The sequence below is a fragment of the Mauremys reevesii genome, linkage group 9 (assembly GCF_016161935.1).
Source record: "Mauremys reevesii isolate NIE-2019 linkage group 9, ASM1616193v1, whole genome shotgun sequence".
NCBI lineage: Eukaryota > Metazoa > Chordata > Testudines > Geoemydidae > Mauremys > Mauremys reevesii.
In genome coordinates, this window is record NC_052631.1 from 31,442,432 (window position 1) to 31,469,009 (window position 26,578).

Here is a 26,578-nt window from a genome sequence, read left to right on the forward strand (position 1 = left end):
CATCAGCAGTCTCTCTACTCTTTGGCTCTTTTCTCTTAGTTAAGCCAGATCTGCTCTGAGCTCCCCTGACTGTGAATGATCTTGGGAAAAGAATCTGTGTCCAAAGAAGTCCTGGACCCCTCACAATGTCTTCCAAACACAAACCCAATCTTCCATTCTGTTTTCCAAATAGTTTCCCTTTGATCCTCAGATAACTAGGAGGCAGTCTCCTCCAGCCTCACAGGTCTCTCTCATCAGATCCATTCAAGTAAAAGAGAAAATAAAACAAAAACAGGCAAGGAGGTATTAAGTGTTAAATGGGTTAAGTCCCATGATGTGTAGCAAATCCCCATGAGACAAGTGGTTGATATTCTTTCTTCCAGATTGTGTAGAAGGCTCCAGAAGCAAAAGTGATATTAACTTTGGGTTTGTTTTGGGATTGGTTAAATAATTTAAGCCATGGTTTAGAAAGACTAACCTGACTACTTAGATCCAGTTACTTGAAAGTATTTTTTAAATACAGTGTTTCATCATGATTCAAAGTCTTGAGAACTGTGTCTCCTCTGTTAATACCAGAAGAATGCCTGAAGTACATTTTCATGGAGCACATATATATATTTTCTTCAGAAGTCCTACTGCATTCTGATCCCTGTTCTGCTTACTTGCTCACACATCAAACAATAAATCCCATCTGTTTTCACTTCAGACTGATAGTGGGCATTTTTTATTTAAGACATTGCAAAACAATGGCATAATTTTTCAGACTTCTTACTTAATAGTTTTTAAAATTCTTTTGTCCCTTTCCTTTAGCAAAGGAAGAGTAACAAGAAGGTGCGAGTGACGGTGAAACCCCATTTGCTGTATAGAGTAAGTCATTTGAGGGCTGTTAGTTTTTATTATAAAATTAAACATATGTAAAATAAATATAACCTGAACAAACTTCATGAACTTTCAAAAATTATTATAGGGCACTTCACTTAGTTGGGACAGGATTAATTCAGGTATCTCCTAGGAAATCAGTTTCAGTGTAGAGTTACTTAATAACAATGACTGCTGCATAAATGGGACAGAAATCCAATTATCGACTCTCATGTGGTTTGGTAGCATATGTCTTTTGCCTTCTTCTGTCTATTTGCTGATTCTACAACTTTCATTCCCTCCATAATTGTAATATATGTAGCAAGAATATTAAATGCTTCAGAAATGCTGCCCTTTGCCTGTTTTGCTCTTTTCATGGCACCTGTATGCTCTAGGCTTCTTTGCTGGGTATCTCTCAGATGCTCCTGCTGATGGCACAAGAGAAGCTGAACATTACTTCTGATTGTGCCTTCCCTCAACTCCATGGGCCCATTCAGTAGCACTGAGTAGCACTGCAGCTTCCTAGTTAGCAATATTATTAATAAAACGATGTTTTCTAAGAATTGTAACTCTCGACCTGGTTGTGAGAAGAGTTCAAATTGTTTTCTTAGTGTCCTGAAAACAATGTAATCATTTCAACTTCTTTAAGTTTTTTTTAAATCCATGATTCATTTGTTATTAAAATCAGAATAACTTATCTTTATATTTTACAAGAATTAATATAGTCTTTTGGTTAATGTCAGCCTCTAGAACAACAGAATGGGGTTGTTCCAGACAGAGATGCAGAGTATCGACTGTTTGACCGCGTTGTCAATGTGAGGGAGAACTTTTCTGTTCCAGTTGGTCTTCGAGGTACCATTATAGGACTTAAAGGAGGTAATATTTTCATCATAATAATGATCTTATGTTAGCTATAAGGTTGGCATGAAAACAAACTGCTGTAAGCTTTTATTCTTTTTCATTTAATTGTGAACAGTATTAATAAAGAGTCAAATTGGAGATGAGGCACAATTAAAAAATAGAAATTTGGTTTGCAATGTACCATGCGGTCGTTCCACTTACTGTGCCATCTGTGCGTTCTGAGGCTCAGTGTAACAGCAAGTGCAGAAGTCTTTTCTGCGCTATTGCTGCAAAATGTGGAGAGATAAGGGTGAGGATTGGATTCAGGGTTTAAAGTCTCTGTCCCCACCCCCAAGAAGAGAGTTCATGGTTGTGGGGACCCTAAAGCTGGTTGCAGTGGGAGGTAAGGAAGAAGCTACTCTAGGATTATATTCAGATATGATAGTATTTGGATTCAGGATCTGAATATTGTCGTCTTCCCCCATTAGAGCAGGATCAGTTGTTTGGTAACTTTCATGTGACCAAAGGGTCAGTAATAGGGCTGTCAAGTGATTTAAAAAAATAGTCACTATTAATCACGTGATTAACGGCACTGTATAATAGAATACCATTTATTTAAATATTTTTGGATGTTTTTTACATTTTCAAATATATTTATTTTGATTACAAAACAGAATGCAAAGTGTACAGGGGTCACTTTATATTTATTTTTTATTACAAGTATTTGCACTATATAAAAACAAGAAACAGTATTTTTCAATTCACTTAATACAAGTACTGTAGTGCAATTGCTTTATCATGAAAGTTGAACTTTAAAATGTAGAATTATGTTAAAAAAAAAAAACTTCATTCAAAAATAAAACAATGTAAAATTTTAGAGCCTAGAAGTCCACTCAGTCCTACTTATTGTTCAGCCAATCACTCAGACAAACAAGTTTGTTTACATTTGCAGAAGATAATGCTATCCGCTTCTTGTTTACAGTGTCACCTGAAAGGGAGAACAAGCGTTCTCATTGAACAGTTGTAGCCAGCGTTGCAAGATATTGATGTGCCAGATGCACTAAAGATTCATATGTCTCTTCATGTTTCAACCACCATTCCAGGGGACATGTGTCCATGCTGATGACGGGTTCTGCTCAATAACTGTCCGAAGCAGTGTGGACCGATGCATGTTAATTTTCATTATCTGAGTCAGATGCCAACAGCAGAAGGTTGATTTTCTTCTTTGGTGGTTTGAGTTCTGTAGCTTCCTCATCACAGTGTTTCTCTTTTAAGACTTCTGAACGCATGCTTCACACCTCATCCCTGTCACATTTTGGAAGGCACTTCGGATGCTTAACCCTTGGGTCGAGTGCTGTAGCTATCTTTAGAAATCTCACATTGGTACCTTCTTTGCGTTTTGTGAAATCTGCAGTGAAAGTGTTCTTAAAATGAACAGTGTGTGATGGGTCATCATCCAAGACTGCTATAACGTGAAATATATGGCAGAATGCGGGTAAAACAGAGATGGGGACATACAATTCTCCTCCAAGGAGTTCAGTCACAAATGTAATTAAAGCATTATTTTTTTTAATGAGCAGCATCAGCATGGAAGCATGTCCTCTGGAATGGTGGTCGAAGCATGAATGGGCCTATGAATGTTTAGCATATCTAACACGTAAATACCTTGCAATGCCGGCTACAAAAGTGCCATGCAAATGACTCTCTTCACTTTCTGGTGACATTGTAAATAAGAAGTGGGCAGCATTATCTCCTGTAAATGTAAACAAACTTGTTTGCCTTAGTGACTGGCAGAACAAGAAGTAGGACTGAGTGGACTTGTAGGTTCTGAAGTTTTACATTGTTTTGTTTTTGAATGCAGGTTTTTGTATGAAATGAATTGAAAAACAATTTTTTATCATTTTTATAGTGCAAAGATTTGTAATAAAAATAATATACACTTTGATTTCAATTACAACACAGAATACTTTATGAAAATGTAGAAAAACATCCAAAATATTTAATACATTTCAATTGGTATACTATCGTTTAACAGCGTGTTTAAAACTACAATTAATCTCGATTAATTTTTTAAATCACGATTAATTTTTTTGAATCCATGTGAGTTAACTGCAGTTAATCGACAGCCCTAGTCAGTAACATTATTTGGTTTAGATGTCATATGCTGTCATTTGAGCATGATGTTGGAATGTTCTCAAGAAAATGAGAGAGGTATGCATTTGTTTTTTGGTTTTTCTTGGGAGGGGGAGGGGCTGGCAGCGGCTTAGGAGGATGGTTTCTCCGCTTTTCAGGAGCATGAGAAAGTTGTCTCCAGTTACATTTGGTCCTCTACCTAATGAAGCTGAAGAGATTATTTAGGAACTGAGATTAATATTTTCTTGACTCTTCTCACGTCTAATAAAGTCTTGTGGAAGAATAAAGATAAAATGATGGAACAGATAAAATCCATTTGGGACAACAAAATTTGCCTCAGATACAGTGGAGAATTTAGAGTGCTATTTGTGAATAATATAGCTCCATTAGAGTGCATAGTGCTTTATAAACTCCTAATGGCATGGACTGTTCTTCATGTGTGTTTTGTAATCTAAAATAAGTACACAACTCTTCTGGTTTCTCAAGAATCCAGTCTAACTGGGTGAATCGGAGGCAGGGCCGGCTCCAAGCACCAGCTTATCAAGCAGGTGCTTGGGGCAGCAACTCAGGAGTGGGCTGGCACTTTAAGGTATTCGGCGGCAATTCGGCGGAGGATCCCTCACTCCCGCTCGGAACGAAGGACCTCCCACTGAATTGCCGCAGATTGCGATCGCAGCTTTTTTTTTTTTTTTTGCTGCTTGGGGCGGCAAAACCCCTGGAGCCGCCAGCCCTGATGGGAGGGAGGGATTAGAAACAGGTTTGACCATCCTTTCCCACATGTACATTGACCCTGGTTGTAACAAGTGAGGACAAAAACTGACAGAATTTGCTTATACTCCAGTTTCTGACACAGTGATAGAAAACTTAAATTAAAAAAATAATTTGAAATTCTAGAGAGGAGACTTTCTAGCAGTCTGAGAGAGTTCAGTTAAAATTCTCCAGTTAAGCAGCACATGCAACTTAAAGCTCCTAGTAACATATCTAGGAGCTTGTCTACACAAGTTATTCCAGAATAAGTTAAAATGTAAATTTGAAGCAGAATAGTTATTTCGAAATAGCTCCATATCTGGACACTCTTAATTCTGGAATAAGTGGGTTCGCACAGAGTTAATTCTGGCCTAACTCCATGTGTAGACAAGCCCTAAGCTGAATGCTTAAAATGTAGTTTCTTTTATCAGTCACTTCATGTGTTAAGTAGCTCTACCCTTGAATGTAGAACTACTTAGTCTTTGGCTTTAATAAAGGACAGGCAGTAAAGCCAATAAGAAGGAACACATACCAGAAAAGAGGCGAAGGCATATAGGAGAAGAGACAAAATTGGAGAGACAGACAGTAAAACAGAGGGACACAATAGTGGTGGTCTGAATGTTTTTATCATACATAAGGTTCCACTAAATATTTACTCTTATGGGCATTCTACACCAAAAAAAAATAAAAATCTGCAAATTTTATTTGTAAAATAAATGTGGAAGCTCCAGCATGGCATTGGGGAGCACAGGCCACTGGCTGCACAGAGGTGGGAGATCACTGTGCAGCTCCCCCACCGGGACACGGATTTGACGGTGAGGCTGCACCCAACCCTGACACAGCACAAGGACTAGGCCTTCCCCAGAAACACCCCAGGGCCCTGCCCCTCTGTGCCAGGTGCACCAGGTGTGGACAGGTAGGCTCAGCAAGGCAGGATCCAAGTGTGGAGGGGCTTAGTGTGGGGGGGTCCAGCTGTGAGTTGAGAGGATTCTGTGTGGGGCAATCTGGGTGTGGGCAGCTCAGTTAAAGATCCAGGTGCGGAGGGGGATCTGGATGCACGGGCTTGTTGGGGAGGTTCTGAGTGCAACAATAATGGGACTCTGCCGGGGGGTCCAGGCGAAGGTAGTTGGGGTTCGGGGGGGCGGAGTCTGGGTGTGGAGAGGATAGGGCTCAGCAGGGGAGCTCAGTGCGGGGGTTGGGGATGCTGAGTTGGGCTCAGTGGGGTGGGGATCCAGGTGCAGCTGGTTGGGGCTCAGTAGGGTGGGGATCCAGGTGTGGGTGGCTTGTTGGGATGGTCCAGGGGCAGGGAACATGGGGCTCATTGGGTGGGTGGAGGGGAAGTTCTGGGTGGCAGGGGTTGAAGCTCGGCGGGAAGGTCTGGGTATATGGGGATCTGGATGCACGGGTTGGGTGGATGGGGGAGAAGCTCCCTATACAGTGATCCCTTCCTGTGCAGCTAAGGAGAGATGGGTGCAGGAAGCAATGGGATGGAGTTTTCAGAGCTTCGTACAACTAGAGAATAAATCTGGGGGTGGGTCTGACATGGCCCCGGGCGCCAGGCAGGGGAAGAGAAAGTCCCGTCCTCCCCAGCCCAGCTGGGACCAGCAGCTGAGCCTGGCACAGGGGAGGAGCCACACGCCAGGTCCTCCCCAGTCCCACCCCCTGCTCACAGTGATATACCTCTCTGCCAGCTTCCCTGGGCACTTGAAACATACTGCTGGGGAGGGTCGCAAAACTGCTCTTGTGGTTTCCCTTTGCTTCTCCATCAGAAAGTCATATTTCTGCAGGGAAACAAAGAAATCTGCGGGGGACATAAATTCTACGCATGTACAGCGGTGCAGAATTCCACCGGGAGTAAATATTACTCACCTTAAAGTAGAGCATACATTCTCAACCTGTGGTTTTGATCTAGGCTTCTCTTCAGTGACCTACTATATCACTTGCAACCATTCTTCCTCAGATATCAGAATCCCTATAAAGCGCCAAAGAGTTCTGTGGCACTTTATAGACTAACAAACGTTTGTTAGTCTATAAGATGCCACAGAACTCTGACGCCTTTACAGATCCAGACTAACACGGCTACCCCTCTGATATAAACCAGTGGTTTTCAACCTTTTTTCATTTGCAGGCCCTTAAAAAATTTTGCATGGAGGTGTGGACCCCTTAGGAAATATAAGACAGTCTGTGGACCACCAGGTTAAAAACCACTTCTGTATATCTTTGGCACCTCTTTTGAGGGATCTGGATGAAAGGACTCACCTACGCAGGCAGTCACTACATGAAAAAGTTTGAGAAACAGTGGGGTAGATATTCCTCTAGTCTGGCATTTTAATAGTCACTTTAATGAAAGTTGTGTCTAACAGAATTTCAGATAGGCCAAACCTTTAAAATATGCCCTTTTTCATTTGCAATGACTTTAGATTAATATAAATTATAAAACAGTATATTTATCCATCACTGTACAAGTGATATCCTCTGCTGAGAGCCAGTTTCAAAACTGTTGTCTCTGGTTACCTGGATGTATGGATTCACCCACTGTCTCTCTTTCCAGATGGTTTTATATCCATAAAGCTTCTGTGCCATTGACCATACCATCATTGTACAGAGAACAAACTACATATTCTGTGTTTTAAAAAAATTGCAACAAAAATAAAATCAAGTAGGCCCGATTTATAGGATTAGCTATTAAGGGGAAAGAATATTTCCTCTTTTGATCATTAAATACCCAAAGGAAAGTACAGTTGTGTGTTGGGAAAATAACAGACTATTAGGGACTGCTATCAAAATTACAACTCTAGATTACTGCTACTTATAGTTGCTTATAGTAGATTTACAGTTTATGCATATCCTAGAGGACAATTACGCATGACCTTCTTTGAGGTGTTTCCAAATAACTGAATGAAGTTTTATATATGGGGCATAGGAATATTTAAGATATCACGCTAATAATAATTTAGTTTTATGTCTTCTTAATTACCACTATGTGCAATTAGTGGTAGACAAGCAAGTAGGCTACTTACTGTACATGTCATTATTTTCTACAGCAAGCAGAGAAATGGATGTACTCTTTGAAGTGTTGTTCGATGAAGAATTCCCTGGAGGCCTAACAATAAGGTCTGTGTTTGCTCATACTGATTATGTGAGACTGAACTGAATTTAAATTACTGGCTTTTTGTTGATGAGTGTGAATGTTTTTGAATACCTCATGAGAACTTTGACCAGCTCCATTTAGAGGTAGTTTTGCTTCTGTAATGTATGTTTTCTGAATTTTTGTCCCTCATTCTTTATGACTAGAGACAATTGCATGAAAACAGAATCTGTCTCTCTGAAGAAGTGCTTATTACTCCTGATATTGACATCCCCAAGTGAAGTTCTTATCTTCCAAAGCAACCACCCTGATGCCACACGCAAAGGACTAGAGAACTAGGCTATGCAGATGTGCTTGCAAATAGAATGTTTTATAAAATATACTATTTATTATCTGCATGTCTCTAATCACACTGGAAATAGATTTTGGTTTTATAATAGTGCCTTTCATGCTCAAGTTATAGTATCTGAAAAGTACTTTACAAAACAAGAAGCGACTTTGATGCTGGTAGTGGGGCAAGTGTAGGTGAAAACAGCAGTCGTCATAAGCAGTACCCTATATATTCTGCAGCAACAGAATTCACCTATTTTACCCTGCCACAAAATTCTGCTCTAATCAAAGCTTTCAGATTTAAACAGAATGGGCCAAGACAGAGGCTCCTGTTCATATGCTCAGGCAAAAGAGCGCTCTGCCAAGAAGGTGACTAAAAAGCAGGCTTCAGCTTCTCCTCCTCAGAAATCCACCAAGAAACTGCATTCTCCAACTCAGCAGACCCCATCGGTACCCAACCATACCGGGCTTTCCACCTCCAAGGTAGTGGGACCATGCGGTACTGTGGGTACCGCACCTGCAAAAGACCGTAAGTGGGCTAATTCAGATAAGGGCAGCAAAGGGAAAGCAAAACCCTCTGCCTCGGTACCATCAGAGCTGATGAGGCTCTCAGCACTGAGCAGTTTGACAGCACTGCAAGCTATGGTGCCGCCTTCTGCCTCCATGGCGCACAGAGTGCGATCCTCAGCACTGCACCACAACTGCATCCCAGACTTTGGTACCACCACCAAAGCCTTCATAGGTACCAATGCTCTTGGTATTGCAGCAATTCCTTTGACACAAGGATCTCCTGGTCTCTTCACCAGAATCTCCTCTTCCCAGTACCGACGTCACTCCAGCATGCTCGGTACCGAGCCATCTTACCGCACTGCCCAGATCTGCTCCTCTCTTTTCAAGTGATGAGGACAATTAGGATGAAGGGGAAATCTATGCCACCCATCACTCCTCGCCGCCTCATGCTTCTGCCAGACCATGTCCATCACAACAAAGAGATTATCATCCGGGATCTCAAACTCAGAGCTAGTACAGATGCCCATGGATGCCATGACCCATGACTTTCCCACCCCAGGGGCCTTATTGGGAACCATGGGCAGCATACCGAACACAACACCACAAGCCTTCCAGTCCACCCAGGGTGAGGTCAAGACATTCCCCTTCACCCTCTGTACCAGGACCCTCCGAACCTCCAGAAATGGTGGCTGAGGAACTGGAGGAGGCTTCAGAACATGTAGCTGCACTAGCAGCCAACTTTCTCATTTTCTTCCCCAGATGAAAGCATCATGCCCCCACCTCCCACCTGTGGAATGATTTTCAACAATTTCAGGAGCTCTTTAAAAGAGTGCCAGATTCCTGGGGCATTCCACTAGAGGAGGTGCCTGACTCCTAGCATAAGCTGCTGGGCATACTGCACACATCAAATTCTTCCAGAATCGCCATAACAATCAATGACTCCCTCATGAACCCAGCCAAAACCATCTGGCAGACCCCGCCAACAGTCCAGTCTGCAAGAGGGCAGATAAAAAGTATTATGCCCTGTCTAAGAGAATGGAATTCCTTTTTTCACACCACACACCAAACTCCCTGATGGTGGAAGCAGTGAATGAATGGGGCAGAAAACACCATTCCAGAGCCACCCTGTACTACAGGGACTGGAAGAGACTAGACCTTTTCGGTTGTAAAGCCTATCAATCGGCAACCCTACAATTTAGGATCACCAACTGTGAGGCTTTAATGGCCATGTACAATTATACAAACTACCCAAAACTATTGGATTTTATTGAGTTTCTGCCTGAAGAAGAGAAGGAACAATTCAGAGCGACCATCTCAGAGGGCCATCTTCTCATTCAAACAGCCTTGCAAGTATCACTGGACTCGGAAGACACAGCGGCATGTTCCATCACCCCAGCCGTAGTCATGCAATGTGCACCTGGTGCCACCTTTCTGGGTTTCCCAAAGAGGTACAATCAATGGTCAAGGTTCTCCCATTTGAAAGCCCCAAGGTATTTGCATCCAAAACCAATGAATCCCTTCACATGTTGAAGGACTCCAGAGCAACACTGAAATCCTTGGGCATATACATGCCTAAGAATAAGAAAAAACAGGACAAGTATGGCTCAGCACAAAGATTCTGATCTGTGCCTTATGCACAACCTCAGAGACTGAAGAAGAGACCTGAAAGATGACAATAGTCCCTGTACCAGTCTTTGACATCCCAGCAAATACTTCAAGACAACAATTTTGGTTGAGGGCCCGAGATACTCACGATTTCATGTGCTGGAAACACCCACTACCTCCCATTCATTTATTCAGAGATTGTCTGACCCCATTCCATCCAGTTTGACAGACCATCACGTCAGACAGATGGGTATTAGAGATCATCGAGACTGGCTATTCCATCCCATTTACCTCTATTCCCCCTCCCCCCCCACCCACACACCCTCAATCTCTGTTCATCTTCAGGTACCCCTCTCATGAACATCTACTGTGACAGGACATAAACCATCTCATACACCTAGGTGCAGTAGAATTAGTGCCAACACAACACAGAGGGAGGGAATTTTACTCACATTACTTTTTAATCTAGAAAAAAATGGAAAGATGGAGGCCCATTCTTGACTTAAGGAAACTCAACAAATTCATGAAGACCCAACACTTTAGGATGGTCACATTAGCAAGCATAATTCCAGCACTGGAAAGAGGAGACTGGTTCTCTGCCCTTGACCTCCAGGATGCATATTTTCATATAACAATACATCTCTCACACAGGAGGTTCCTCAGGTTTGTTCTAGGAGCCAGCCATTTTCAATACAACATTCTGTCCTTTGGAATGTCCACGGCACCATGGGTATTTTTGAAAGTTCTCCTGGTGGTGGCTCACCTATGCAGACAAGGGATCATAATATTCCCCTATTTGGATGATTGTTTACTCAAAGCATTGACTCAACAAGGGGCACTAGAAGCCACTCAAAACACAGTAGTTCTTTTCACATGTCTAGGCCTACAAGTAAATGCACAGAAATCAGCATTCGCACCAGTGCAGAAACTGGAGTTCATCAGGGCCTACCTCAGCTCTCCGGAGGCTACAGCCTCACTGCCCCAACAACAATTCACGGGGCGGGGGGAACCGGGAGCCCTTATGGCACACTCCCCCATGCACAACATTCTTCAAAAATAAAGTTACCTTAAGACTGCATCCCAAGTTCTTACCTAAGGTTGCCTCTTCATTCCATCTTAATCAACCCATTCACCTCCCATCATTCTTCCCAAAACCCGATGGGAATAAAAGAGAAGCAGCACTTCACACCCTGAATGTCCGAAGGGTGCTAGCCTTTTACATCGAGAGAACAAAGACTTTCAGAAAGTCACCAAAATTGTCCTTTCCATCGCAGAATGATCAAAAGGAGATGCCATATCTAAACAGGGGTTGTCTAAATGGATCTCCAGATGCATTGACTTTTGTTATCACCAACAGCTACAACCCTCTCCAGGGACTCTCATACACTCCATCAGAGCTTTGTCTGCATTGATAGCCTTCCTTAACAATATCCCCATTGTGAACATCTGCAAAACAGCAACCTGGGCGTCCTCCCATGCATTCACACAACTTTATGCCATAGAGCAGAATTCATCCTCAGATGCTTTATGTGGATTATGATTTTGTCATCTGTCACAACTGCAACTCTTCCACCGAGGGGCACTGCTCTACAGTCACCTAAAGTGGAGCACCCACAGGGATCCTCCAAGAAAAAGAAGAAAAGGTTACTTACCCTGTGCAGTAATTGAGGTTTTTTTAGATGGTTGTCCCTGTGGGTGTTCCACTATCCTCCCTCCTCTTCAGAGTTTTCACGCTGGATACTCTGAGATAGAGAAGAAACTAAGGGGGGGTTGGTTGCACAGTGCTATGTAACCAATTGAGGCGGTGCAAGACGGGGACAGTGCATGTGCAACCCAACCAGGCACTGCTACTATAAATCTGTGATTACAAGCACAGGGGTGCGGAATCACCTAAAATAGAGCACCGCACAGGGACAACCATCTTGAAGAGCCTCAGTTACGGCACAGGGTGAGTAACCTTCTCCTACAGTTATGCTCCTGTAACAGGCTCTTGCCTCATCCATTTTCAGACCCTGCTGCTGCCTCAATGTCCCCTTTTCTGCAGCCAAACCAACCAATGCTTTTTGTTTGTTCTTCTCTTCTGTAGACTGGTTTATTAATATAAAATAAATGTGCAGTGGGGCACACTCCCAGTTTGGAGCACCTCCTTGCATCCATGCTTAATGTCACCAGTATCCTGAGCTGAAGCACCTCCTGCAGGCTGTCTGCCTCTCACGTGGTCTTCTGCGGCTCAGCCTTTCTGCCAAGTCACATAAAGTTCAACCCCCCCTTTGGGGTAACTGAAACATCCAAGTGAAAATCCAAATAATTTTTCTGCTCCCTTAGGTTACTGAAGTTTTCTGCTTCCACTTACAAAGCCTAATCTCAGGGTTTCCTCCTACAGGAGACTACTGTGCTCCCTGTGGATCTCTTCCATCTGTTGTAGGCCCTAACTCAGCTCTCCCCTCACCCCCAGAGACCTACTCTACCCCCTGTGGGTTTCTCTCCACAGAAGAGTCCTACCTCCTCTGCAGTGTCTCCCTAAATCTTGTCCCCTTTCCATGCCCTTCCTGAGCTCCTAATTCCCTCTAAAATATTTTGCTCCTTCTGCAAGTAGCTCCAGACATGCCTTTCCTTATGGCTGGTAGGGACAGCTTCTTCCCCGTCCTTCCTCACCCTGGATCCCCTCTGGGTTCCCAGCAGCTCTCTTCTCTTCGCTCTTGTATCAAGCATTAGGTCCCAGCTCTGCCAGCCCACTCCAGACTCTGACCCTCTATGGAGAGATCAGAAGTCCTTGCTCTTGGGCTACCGTGTGATCCAGGTCACCCAACCCAACCACCATCCCAAACCATCCCCTGAGAGGCAAATTAGGGATAGGTGGGGCTGATCCCAATTTCCCTTCAAGGGCCAGCTCATTCTGTTATGGATCCCAAATTCATATTTAGGTACTTAAATCAGTAGTCATATTTTCAAAAGCACTGAGTACCCTACAACTTCCATTTTAGGACACTTTTTTTTAGGAAATTGTGTGATACAGAAGTTACTAGAAACCAGGACACTGATGTTTTGTTTTTTGATTCTGGTGCTGACTTGAAGTGTGATCTTAGGCAAATCACTTAATATCTTTGTGTGTCAATTCATCGTCCTGTAAAGTGGTTATAACAATAATGACCTCAAAAGCATGCTGTGATGATTAACTAATATTTATAAAGTGCTTTGAACTCATTGCTTAAAAGGGGCTATGTAAGCTCAAAGAGTAGTATTATGTATTATATTTAACTTGGCTAGTTACCATAGGCAGGCAAGAGGGAACATTGTATGGTTAACATCATAGCCAAAGGACGTTACTGCAGTTTTAATACTAGGTATGGTCCCAGGTCTTGCTGTCAGTCTTGAATTCGTGGCCTTTTGGCCCAGAGGCAAAAGTACTATTAACCGAGACATACAGGCAGTGGACAATCAACAACTTAAAATAATTATCTAACTTGTTTTTCTCTTTTTTGTTTAGGTGCTCACCTGCTAGAGGTTATCGTCTGCCAACAAGTGCCTTAATTAACCTATCTCATGGTAGTCGGTCCGAAACAGGAAATCAGAAATTGACAGCCATAGTGAAACCACAACCAGCTGTGAATCATTACAACTCATGCCCATCTGAGTCGTCATCTGTATGCTCACAAAAAGTGCATCTAGGAGGTCTCAACCATTCTCCTCGTTCCCTTTTTGTTCCTACTCGAGTAAGATCTTTCTCTTTAGTTTATATACAATCATTTTTCAATAGAAATGGAGTTAGTACTGTTGTTGGGTCTTCATTGATACTGATAGAATTCTGTATTTTTCATGGTTATGTTTAGACAGAGTTTAGTGACTCAGTAATATATTGAGCCTTTTACACTAATTCACTAACACACTAATTCAGATCCATCCAAAATTCAAATGGCCCAAAACCTTGGTCCCTCTGACAGCAGTTTGATGGCCTTTGTGAAAGAAGTTGGTAGCTTCAGTCCGGTTACTAGTGGGCAAGTGTCTAAAGTAGCCTTTCTATTAGCAACCTTGGCAGAAAGACAACTATCTTCCTTTTTCCCACCCCCATCAATAATGATTGTTCCTCTGGATCAGGATTGTATCCCTGCTGAGAATAAATAGAAGACTTAATTTTCCTGTGCTATCTATTTTGTAACTTGGTGAGAATTCAGTTCATTTTGGAAATATAATGCACAAGAAAAATGGCTTGAATAAGACTGAGTTGTCATAGGCCTAATTTAACTATTTTACCTTAATGAGCAGTTTCTTTAAAGAACAATGAGAGTTTGAGGGATGATTTCTTGTTTAAGAATTTTCTCATCATGTAAATCTGTGGAAGAAAAATCATTCTACAAAATAACTTAGAAACAATGAAACACCTCTTACCTACTTTTTTAAATCGATGATTTAGCAACTGAATGGAAGACAGCATTACAATCTCAGGGCTGAAAATCAGGGCAATTCCATTTCACTACAGAAAGGATCATTTTTGGGCAGCAATCAGAAACAAAAAGTAAGTGTTATGATTTGTTATTGGGTATTAAAAAATCCATATTCCGTTTAAGTACAGATGGATTTAAACCTTTTGAAAACATTGGTGCAAATATCACTCACAATCAAACGGAAAATTAAACTAGTTGTTGTTTAGCAAAGTATACTTGCCAAAAGGAAGTTATACACTATCCTGATCATCACAGTATAAAAAAAATAATGGATTCAAATGAATACACAGTAAGAGTTAAGCTGTTGCTGTGAGTATGGCTGGATTTCCAGCTTGCTTGTTAGTATTTGTAATGGCTCACTATTTACAGTTGTGTCCTTTTGCCGTGGCTTTACAGATTTTTAGCACTGCCAGACTACCCATGTCAAACACAGGTGTTTTGTAATCCAGATTCAGACTGAGGCAGCCTTTAATGAGTCTGTAAGGAAGTGAGTGTATTAACCCATTTCAGTATGGATTGATTTAAAACAAGGCAATTTAAATCATTATTTATATCACCAAGTGGAAAGCCTTGAATTAAATCAATTTTAATTAAGTTTTCCATTTATACTTCAGCTATTTTCTAAAGAAAGGTGCATTGTCATTGATATAACCATTAAAATGTGTTTATTTACAATTAAATAGAGCATTTTTGCTAGATTTGGTCATCTTTGTGCTACACTATCTGTATTCATTTATTTAAGCAATTATATAGCTTAATATTTTCAGATTCTTATTGTACATTTTAAGTAAGAAAATGGTGAAAGATATTTTGCTTATTTACTAGATAATTCACTTTTTGCTAATGATTTGTGTCAAGCTGGATTAGAATGGTAACTGGAATTTAATTAAACATGCAAAACAGCATATAAAATTTATTTTTATTAAACAAAACCTTAACTGTTTTGATCCATAAACTTCTCTTTTTGAAACATGTTTCACTTTTCCAACTAAATGATTTATTAAGCAGAGGGAGTAATTGTAGTCAGTGAATTAAACTGACTGTTTCAGGTCACCCTGGGAAAATTTTCAAATAAGTCTAAGTGAAAGTGGCTGGAGCTTAAGTTCCTACTTACCTAAGTCTCCTGAAAATGAGACAGTCTCCTAAGTAACTTAAGCTGATCTATTATGCCATATGTATAAAGCTTGACCTCAAGAGTTAGCATTTTTCCCCTGATTCTTTCTTTATATAGAAAAAGCATTCTATATAAGGCTCGTTGATTCAGAATATTTATTTTTATTTAAATGATTTCAGAGATTATAGTAAGTTTAAGCCTTGACATATTTTATATTTAAATCAGATTGCATTTAAACAGGTTTATTTTTAAAAAGAAAAATGTAGTATAATTTAAATGACAAAATTAAAAAAAACTTATTTAAATAAAAAAAAATTAAAAACATTTCCAAAAAAATCATTGATTTTTTTTTTTTTACGCACCTTCCCATTCAGGCCATAAGATCCTCTTAATAATTGTTGTTTACATATTTGAGCCCCATTCCTACACAAATGCATGCATAACTTTACTCAAGTGAATAGACCTGTTGGATGAGGTTTTGCAAGATCAGTGCCTTAGCAATGAAACAGATGATAGCCTGGGAACATGCATGCCTTGGAAGAAAACTTGAAATGCATTTTGTTATACTCTTTCATTTTAGTAATATTTAGAGGTTACTGTTGAAGGGAAAACATCAAAACAAACTATTCCCATTTTAACATTTTAGGGAAACACTTAGGGAAAGTCATAGTATAAATATTTGTGGCCTAGTTTTCAGAAGTTACAAACACCTTCAAATTCTTTTTGAAGTCATTGGGAAGGGCAATTGCTCAGCACTTTTGAAAATCAAGCCTTAAGAATTTATTTGTATCTCTATTGATGCAAAAGTTGTACTTATAGGATTTTAAAAAAAATATTTTGCCAGGCTCAGAGTAAACAAGATGATGAATTTTGCAGCATTTGGCAATCACTGCAAGGGTCTGGAAAATCTCAACATGTTCAACAAAATATGAATGAAAAGGTTAGTATATAACTGACATTGTGAGTAACATTTTCACTGAAGTTCCTTCTGTTTAGAGAGAAAATATTGATTTATGGGTATATGTTATGTATGGACAACATAAAATATAGAATTATCTCTTCATTTTCATTGAATTCATCATAAGATTAAACATTTTTAGGCTAATATCAAAGATCAGACTAGCTAGTTTTGTGTAATATGATAAAACTTTATCAAAAATTGTGGAAAGAGGTGATGACCTGTTGTAAAGATTGTAAATGATTGTGTGTCTGTCTTCTGGTTAATATTAAATGTGTGAATATTTCAATTCCTAGGGTGCAATCCTACCTCAAGAAACAAAGCCAGGAACTGGCAACCAGTTGTACAAACCAGGCTTCAATGAGAGTACCCTCAAAGGCCAGCAAAGAAAACAGGAGCCATTTAAAAAGTGTAAGTACTATAATTAGAAGTCTAGTTTTGAAAAACCTGGCTTGTGTTTGATTGTTTATAGAAATATCTGCAGAGTTTCTTTGCCATCAACATTTTATAAACAAATGGTTTTACTGTGTATATTTTGGTCAAATCCTGGTCCCACTGAGCCCAAATGGACCAGGATTGGCTGTTTTTAAGCATATCTGACCTCTCTACAAATTGACCCTGCAGTCTTTAATCAAGCAATTGGCCCACGTTATCAAACTTATAGAGGATGTTTTTGCATGTACAACCTTTGGAAGCAAAAGTAAACATGTTTACTAGACACGAGTAAAGCTACATAAGCATTATCACATACATTTAATGTTTGCTTCTTTTATCCTGTCAAGAAAAGTGCATAGGAACAGTGAAGTCAGAGTTAACAAATGTTTGATACATAATCTCAAATTTAATTCTGATTTAATCTAACTGGGGACATATAATGGTTTCTGGAGTCAATTTGATTTATTTTAATATCTTTTAAAAGCAGTAAAAAAGAATAAATGGTCCTTTGCGCAGCTGATACTGTGAACTAATTTATTTGTAGTTAAAGAAGATTCTAAAGTTCCAAGAAATGAAGGTCAGACACACAAAATATCAAACAAACAGGTATATTTCCTCTTACATTGAGAACATGTATTCCAATAATTATTTAATTGTTTTTATTACTATTTTCTAGTTCGTCATTTTACAAATTTTCTCCATTGAGCAGCTCAGTGAATTCTGCTGCCAGCGACCAGAAGGTTCTTGTATTTGTGGCAGTTTTTATCCTTTAGAAATTTTATATAACATTGTACCATTGTTCTTGGAGCCTTTACAGGCAGAAAATGAGAGAGGTGATGCTTCTGTCAGACATGATACATATTATGACATGTCATTCCAAGACTGATGCTAGCAAGCATGTCAGAAGTTTTTTTTAATCTCTTCCATTGCTTTCATTATTCTGCAGTTTTTCTAGCTTTGCATGTTTAAAGCTGATACTATAATTGCAAAACATAGATGTTATCATGGACTTTCCATTAGGGTGTAGTCCATTCAGATACAAGAATGATAGCTTGTGAAATACAATTTGCAGATTATTTTCAGCTGATCTACATTTTAACTGTGAGGTGTTAGTGTGTAATAATCAATATTGCAATTTCTTTCAGAATTTTGCAGGAGCAAATAAATATAATGTTAAGCTTTTGAAGAGGAATGAAAGTCCAAGTGTGCCTGTAATTCAGAAGGCTTCAGTTGATGAGTCCTGTATAGCTGGGAAGGTAAAAGTTGGCTCATTAAATGTGAGCATGCTTCTGACTAGTTTGGCCCTTTAAATGCTTAGAGGGGTCGGCAACCTTTCAGAAGTGGTGTGCTGAGTCTTCATTTATTCACTCTAATTTAAGGTTTCGCGTGCCAGTAATACATTTTAATGTTTGTAGAAGGTCTTTCTATAAGTCTATAATATATAACTAAACTATTGTTGTATGTAAAGTAAATAAGGTTTTTAAAATGTTTAAGAAGCTTCATTTGAAATTAAATTAAAATGCAGAGCCCCTGGACCGGTGGCCAGGACCCGGGTAGTCTGAGTGCCACTGAAAATCAGCTCGCATGCCGCCTTCGGCACGCATGCCATAGGTTGCCTACCCCTGGCTTAGATACTTTCAACATGGAAGTCACTCTATGCCCACAGTCCCCATTGACTTGAATGGAGTTCCACATATAGAGAGCCGCATTAGGATCAGACACTGACAAAACTAAATAGCCCAAAGTAGACTTAATCTTTCTTTAAACCAGCTCTTTCTGGTCATGGCATTTATTATTTTAAATACAAAGTTTTACATTCATTTTTTAGTATCTTCTTACCTCTATTCCTTAGAAGGACTCTGAACTTGAAAACCTTCTAGCATCTTTGAAAATCTCCAAAGAAAATGAAGTGCAATCATCTTATCCCAAGGAAGAAAGAGTCACCAATGAAGAACATCTGTCTCCACAGTCTTTTGCTATGGTTTGTGTATTGTGGGAGCCATTGGGTGACAATTTAGCATTGTTTTGTTAGCTTCTTATACTTCTGTTTACAAACAAAACTTATTACTTTATTAAACATAATGATATTTAATTAAAAAACAACAACAAAAACCTATTAACTTTTCTTAAAGCAAATAACATATATAGTTAATAGTAAAATATTACTTTTCAGGGAAATCAAAAGTTGCAATTTTTGTTACCATTATGCAGTATTATTTTATTCACTTTGAATAGTGCTATCTAAACTTCATTGGATTATTGAATATTTTCTTCTTTTCTAAAGAAAGGAACACAGATGCTCAAAGAAATTTTGAAGATTGATGGCTCTGACATAGAAACCAAGAATGAAATGAAACCATTGATTAATGAAGTTCCTGCTTCCTCTGCTAGGCAGGATTCCCATGGGGCTGCCATGCAGCATAGACAAACAAAAAAAATGGGTATGTACAGATACCAGCTAATCCTCGACAAAATAGGCAAAAGAGCCTTATGTTAACTTATCTCTACAATTAGTAAAAAGATTGCTACTGATACTGCTTTTCAGGATCAAACAGTAGAATTTTCCATATTTTCTATCCCGTTTTTACTGTTCAGCACTGGAAATCCCTACAATACCTAAGTAATCTCTTGAATGCATAGCATTAAAGTCAGACATTCTGAAAATACCAGGAACGTATTCAAATATACTTGCTTCTGTGTTGGTCTTTTAGAATTGTCTTTTTATTTTATATTTTTGCCTGGTTCTATTTTTTTCTTACTTTTTTATAGCTGCTTACATGAACAAGCCTCATGGTGTAGGAGGCCCTCATAATGCTCAGGCTTTGGAAACTGGAGGTCACCCTCTCCTTGGCCCACAGTCTGCGTTGTCTACCCCAGTATCTGAACTCTCTCGTATTTGTTCCCTGGTTGGAATGCCACAACCAGATTTCTCCTTCCTCAGAACACCACAGGTAAGGCTTGTTTTATAGGTAGAACTACAGGCCGGTGGAGTAAGCTGCACGCATGTAAATCATGCCCTTTGCTATGAATTTGTACTAATAACTAAAATCCCAGTCTAGATGAGACCTTAGTGCCTCTTGTTTGATTTGATTCATTTCCAAAAATAAAATACGAAACTTAAAACTATTGTATTAATTTACGTTAATCTGTCTCAATTTTTAGCTCTTCTGTTTGCTTGCATATAGTGATGACAGACAAACTTCCATGAAAAAAATCTATTTTATGTTATTTTCTTAGACCATGACAGTTTGTCAAGTAAAATTATCCAATGGCTTATTAGTACATGGACCTCAGTGTCACTCTGAAAATGAAGCCAAGGAGAGAGCTGCATTTTTTGCATTACAACGATTGGTGAGAACGGTATACTATATAACACCTAGTATCCTTGTCTTGTTTTATTGCATTGAGCCTGTTATAATAAATTATTCTCTCTTAACTAGAGCTCTTTAGGAGTGAACTTTTCTTTGCCGCCACCTCCACCGGTGTTTCCAAATTATCAGTCGATGGGAGCTCCTGTACCACCTGGATCCATTCCTCCAGTCTTCACCCAGCCCACTGGTAAGTTTTTGACTAATACACTTTTTTTCAAATAATTGAAAACTTGACTGTAATTCTAATAGGATTTTGTGAACATGGGTGACTTCTAGAGAACACCATTTTAGGTAGATGTACCTCTGAACCTCCTTGAAAATGGAAATTCGTGAACCTCCTCTCATGGACACACGAAATAAAAACAAAGAATTCCACACCTTAACAATTGTTCAGTTGTTCTTCTCAGGACATATGTCAATGTGCTATCTATTGGTTTTTCTCCTGAATACAATGAGAAGCAGTCTAGAACTGTTGGTCCTGGTCAGCAAGAGGGAAGACGCATCTACTTCTAAGACCTGCCAGAAAGCTCTGCTTTTGTGATTTCCCCTCCATATCGTCTCAACAGTTTTCTAGTATTTTCTCCTATAGCTAACAATCATCTGTGAATTGGCAAATCAAGGCACTCTTTGTCATATTTTTTGGAACCAGCTCTCCTGAGTCTTTTCAGTACTTCCCTGAGACACTATGTAGGAAGCCTGCCACCCTTTGCCAAGCAGTGTCGTGATATAACACCCCAAGAAAGCCTGCTGAAAAATCCCATGGTACCATTAATGCTCTGCTATTTTTGTAGAATGCAAGAAGGGTTGTGACAGTAGTGACCAGCAATTAGGCAGCTAGTAATAGTGTAGAATTCAAGGTCCCCAAGCAGGCACTGCTCCCCCACTTCTCCTCAGTCTTTGCATTGTTGACTGGATCCAGAGAGAGTGCATTCTGTCCTCTTCAGTTGTAAAACAGGGCCTTTGTGGTGAAAGAAGCAAAGTGAAAAAATATCCTTGAGATACTCTGGGTTTGGAGAACTCCCCACCCTCCTAAAAGGAAATAATAGAAACTAAAAGTTATTTGTTGTTTTTCACAGCTAATATGATGCCTCCATCATCTCACATGTTTGGTACAATGCCATGGAGAGCTCCAGTGCCTATTCATGGCAAATCTTACTATCCCGGTTCATATCCTGGGAACATGCCTCTTGCAGGAACTGTCCCAGTTGGTACTCACAACCAGTTTATTCCTCTACAGGTAAGCATGACAGGAATTGTCTTGAGATCATATTTTTATAAAAGATGTTAAAAGTATTTATATACATGCTGAAACTCCATGCTATCACATGGATGTAACTTGTAAAGTCAAGTGTATACATAAGTTGAAAATGGCCGAGAACTTAAAAACTTGTCCGTATCAGACCCTGAATGCCTGTGATGTTTTGACGTGGTGATATTCTGAACAAAGAGAGCTCGCAACCATGCTTGTAGCTGTTTCCATCTCTTCACACTGACTCCACAGATATTCTAGGCTTCAGGGTGACAATCCTGTGATCTTATAATAGAGATACGATAGCTGCAAAGAGACTCCTATGATACATTGTTTAGTTTTAGAAAATTATTAAACTGTTCTATATGCATTTTTATAGTGGTATATTTGCAGTTTTGTGAGACTACATTCTTTTAATAATACTTATTTGATTTAAAGGTAATTAAAAAAAGGGCTGCTAGCAAGAAAAATTTCGAGTTCAAAGAATTCCAGAGCTCCCTTCAAGCTGGACCACTAAAGAATGAACAGCTAATGTATTCTGAAACCAACAAGCTCATTCAACAAGATACTTCAGCTCCTTTAAAATCTCCTCAAGCTGTTCAGTCTGCTGTTTCTTTTCAAGACAACGTAGCTACTCCAGGCGTTCCTCATAACAAATCAACACCAAACATTTCTAGCAAACGAAAGCCAAGAAAACTGGCTGTCAACTTTGGTGCACCAAAATCTTCAGAATAAATACTGTAGCTAGATTGATTTTATCTTTCCACTTCCCCCAGTGTTTTTCATATAAATTTAGGATTTTTAAGGAGATATATATATCCTTAAAAAAATCATAGTGCTATTTAGAAAAATCAACCATTTTAAGTATGATTTTATTTTTCCTCTTATCCCAGTGTTTATAATCTCCTTTAAAAAATCATAAAGCATTATTTAAAAAAAATAAGTATAATAAAGAGTGAAAGACATTTCAGTTGCTAGGCTTTTCCAGGCTGTTGATAAATACTTATAAAAACTATGTTAAAATTTGATTAAAGATCTTAACTTAAACTGATAAAAGCCAGAAAATCCTGAATTAAGGTCACCACACGATCCATTGGTGCCTAGGTCTCTGAATAGTGGCTTACATTCTATAGCGGGTGAGCAGCAATAATATTAGAGTGGGACTCCTAATTCAGAATTGCCTCGCTTTTGCGGTAGGATATGGGGCAGTAATAAGTCAGGCATGGAATATTGCTTAATACGATCTTTCGTATTTTAACTCCTTTTTTATAAAATAGAGAAGGCTTTTATTTACCTGTAAATTTCATATTTATTAGGTCCTTCTGATCTGAAGGAGTGGAATAGAACTTAACTGTGGTGGCACTGCCAGATTTGCTGTCACTACATTCATTTCTAGGTTTCATACCAAACGGTAGAAGTTCTAAAACTCTCAGAAGGTAGACATCATTACATATCTAGAATTATTGTTACAGGATGAATTTTACAAAATGGCAAAGTAGATGGGTTGCTGACAGAGACAACTGGCTTATAGAATACAGCAAATGCAAATTGACTTGCAAACAAAAGTTCTCACTTCAAATTATATTAATAAAGTTGCTAGTTATGATTCATTTAAAAATCTGACTCCACTTCACTTTACTAGTTAATCAACATAGATATCCACTACACATCCACATGCACTTCTTCATGGACTCCAAAAGCCACAAAAATCCTGACTTTTTCTAAATTATAAAATGAGTAGAGTGCAAAGGTATTTGTGTATATATAGCATGTTAATCAAACTCATGCTCATCCTTTGAGCCAATTTCTCCCATCTACAGTTTTCTCCATAGAGTGAAGTTTGGAATCTGGCAGGTTCTCTTTTCTAAATTACTATTTTTTTGTTTGTTAGCTGACTTTTAATATATATTTTAATTTCATGATAATATATGGTGGCAGAAGACACACTAAATTGTCATCCTTGAGTTAGAGTTCTAAGCTTATTCCCTAATAACATCTAGACAAAAAATTCTTGATTTACCTTTTTGGAGGGAATTATCACTTTATATCTAAAAGAAGAAAAAAACTGAAAGGACCCTGTACTACCTTATGATCCATGCAATTCTCATTCATCATAAATGAAAATTGTATGGATCCAAAGCAAAACTTGGTCTGATGTCTCTTCTCATTTGGCGCACTCTGTAGATGTTGGCTGGGTCTGCACCACCATTTTTACCTTATTCTTGTCTGTCCTGGTGAAAATACTTTTCCTCAAAACCCTAGAAGGATTAGTGATATGTCAGACTTTAATCAGTGATTCAATACAGTGTCTCTAAGCAGACTTCATGCAGCACATGCAAGTTTGCAGAATTTTCCTCGGTTTCTTATCTTGCTATTTTGCCATGGTAACATAGCTTCACTTTCCTATGGTAGTGTCCAATTTCATCTCACAGATGTTTCTCTTGCTAAGGTTTTTGATTCATTTTCCCAAAACTGTTTTTGTCTCCTCTCTGCTGTCCTGCCTTTCAGGGGTCTTTGATAGCTATTGCTATTTCTATCCTTCCCATAGACAGTGTGTTCTCTCAGAAATTTTATTCGGTCGTTTTTGGCCAGATACTTGTCTTCTGGGCCTCTGATACTCCAATCCTTTTATAGTAGTCTGTACATAATCATAAAACTCTTCTGGTTAATCTGGATTGACTGTACCACAGAGATGACAGACTCTATATGTGGATCCAGTATATTTAAACTCTGATTCCAGAAATCATGTAGTTTCAGGATTATTTTTATGTCGTGCCTTGTTAGTCATTCAAAATCCTTGCACATCTCCAGGCTAGAATAGCAACCTTCAGGTGTTTACACTGATTAACTTTTGTACAACTTTTTTTAAGGAGATAGTGAGTCTCTCAATAGCAGCTAGCTCCTACTTAGTCTCAAAGGTTCATCTGTATTCTGCTGTGTTGTGTGCTTTTCCTTACATCTAATGCTTTCCAATGTGAGTTCATTCTTCACAGTGTGAATTTTAAGATCTTTAATTATTAAATTGATTGAAACAATTTCTTATTTAAATTAATTTAGATGTATAGGGTTCAAAATCCTGTTTCTCAGCGGCGACATCTATCAAAATATATTAACTCTGTCGTATTTATAGAGATTTGCCTTTTAGAGGGTCTTAAGGTACATTCCATTAAGTTGACCTTCACAATGTATCTCATCAACATCATTAGGGATTATGTTGGCATGATACTGATGCTAGCATAAATATTTTTAAAACGTTGCTTTTCCTAACTAGATTTCCAGACTCTGAGTTCCTAGTCTTTTGTACTATTATTTGATCTCCAGGGCGCGATCTTTTGAGAAGCTTCCATTATGGAGAAAACTGGATTACGTTCTGCTAGCACACCTACAAACCTTCCTAAGAGATTCTAATCTCCATAAAACCTTGTTTTTCAGTATTATCCCCAAGATTACGTGGCTAGTAGATGCTGGGTGTGGGTACCAGAGTCACTGCTGAAATACTGAATTACATAGTTTATAATGTCCTCTTGTATCTAGATAGCCAGATATGCAGATATGTAAAGAATGATTTGTGAAGGAGACTATGTCAATGCCAGTATAAATAAACCATTTGTTTTCTCATGAAATAGTTACTTCTTTCAAACCGGGAGCTGAATTTTTTCCCAGTGCCACTGAAACTGCCATACTAAATTTCTATACATAAGTTAAATATTTGATTCTGTATCTGCTGTGTATTGTATTAGTCCCTATTTCCTAGTTACCCTTCCTGTCCATTTTATCTGCATTTATGGGTTCTGTAATGTCCAGAACCTGGTGCCCAATCAACTTACTTTAGCATTCACATGTTCTGTTACATGTGATATGTACATTGTCCTAAGCCGTATCATCTATTATTTCAGCTCTTTTGTTTTATATTCTATGTCAACTCTGTAATTATGTTTAATTCATACAGGTATAACTTTAAACATTCATTTTTCTCATAGATATAAAGTATTTTGTAAGTACTGGAATTTTTCATTAGATCTTATACAGAGCAGTATTTTATTAAAAATCCAGAAGGGAAGACTTTTATGTGTGCATTTTTGTAGTTTGATTTTTTTAAAATAACTTTTCATTGTTTATCTGCCAAGTGAAATGTTTTCAATTTGCATATGAATGGAAATGGAATGTATTTTTTTGTCCTGTTTAGTGTTAAATTGTGCGTTTGCAGATTTCTAGCATGTAGTTGCATAAAGGACTGTGCAAACATATTTTAAAATATGAACATAAGATACACTGAAGGATAAAAATTATTCATAAGAGTTAAATGCTATACAGAATTTTAATTCAACAGAATAATTTTATAAACCTGTTTGTTGTCTGCGTCTGCTTGGATTAAATATTGAAACTAGAAACATTATTTATCTTAAGTGTTTTATATTCAAGTGCCTATTATTTGGGAACAACCCTGCCCTTAATCCAAAGTTTCAGAGTTGGGTTAAACTTGTTAAAAACCCAATTGCTCTGATTCCAAAAAGCAGCAAGCTTCCATTTTACTGGAGCGGTTTCTTGATGCCCCACCACCAGTCATTTAGGAGACCAAAGCATGAATTTTCAATGATGATTGCCAGTCAGTTATAGATGAAACTCCTTCAACTGGCTATTGAGGATCTGCTAACATTGCTTGGGCTTCTGCTGCTAGTTAAGAGCAGCAGTCAAAAGATAACACTTGATTCTGTAGTGGGAGAGCATAGTACCAGGGACCCCACATGAGCTGCTGTAACCCTGTAAAGCCTAGAGGTGACTGAAAGGCCATGAGGAGCCCAACAGCCAAGAAGGAGAAGTTAAAGGTTTTTTCCAAGGAATACAGTATATGATCTCTTGACAATAAGGCACATGGAAAAGTAAATATCAGTGACGTGACATTCTGGTATGAAGCCATT

General features: G+C 38.9%; 1 protein-coding gene across 7 annotated transcripts in view; it reads left to right on the forward strand.

Moving 5' to 3' along the window:
- Positions 1–26,050, forward strand: part of XRN1 (5'-3' exoribonuclease 1) — an 85,409-nt gene extending 59,359 nt beyond the window's left edge. For 5 of the 7 annotated variants that reach the window (XM_039487241.1, XM_039487237.1, XM_039487235.1 and 2 more), the window contains exons 28-43: positions 790–846; positions 1,581–1,713; positions 7,602–7,671; positions 13,578–13,803; positions 14,502–14,603; positions 16,491–16,586; positions 16,901–17,015; positions 17,584–17,645; positions 18,185–18,295; positions 18,892–19,020; positions 19,324–19,480; positions 19,809–19,990; positions 20,277–20,390; positions 20,480–20,597; positions 21,487–21,647; positions 22,098–26,050. In XM_039487241.1, coding sequence (XP_039343175.1) covers positions 790–846; positions 1,581–1,713; positions 7,602–7,671; positions 13,578–13,803; positions 14,502–14,603; positions 16,491–16,586; positions 16,901–17,015; positions 17,584–17,645; positions 18,185–18,295; positions 18,892–19,020; positions 19,324–19,480; positions 19,809–19,990; positions 20,277–20,390; positions 20,480–20,597; positions 21,487–21,647; positions 22,098–22,394 — 2,130 coding nt within the window. In that variant the 3' untranslated portion in view covers positions 22,395–26,050. The remainder of the gene's footprint in view (positions 1–789; positions 847–1,580; positions 1,714–7,601; positions 7,672–13,577; positions 13,804–14,501; positions 14,604–16,490; positions 16,587–16,900; positions 17,016–17,583; positions 17,646–18,184; positions 18,296–18,891; positions 19,021–19,323; positions 19,481–19,808; positions 19,991–20,276; positions 20,391–20,479; positions 20,598–21,486; positions 21,648–22,097) is intronic. The other 2 variants (XM_039487236.1, XM_039487239.1) reach the window with 2 other exon arrangements.
- The last annotated feature ends 528 nt before the right edge of the window (positions 26,051–26,578 follow it).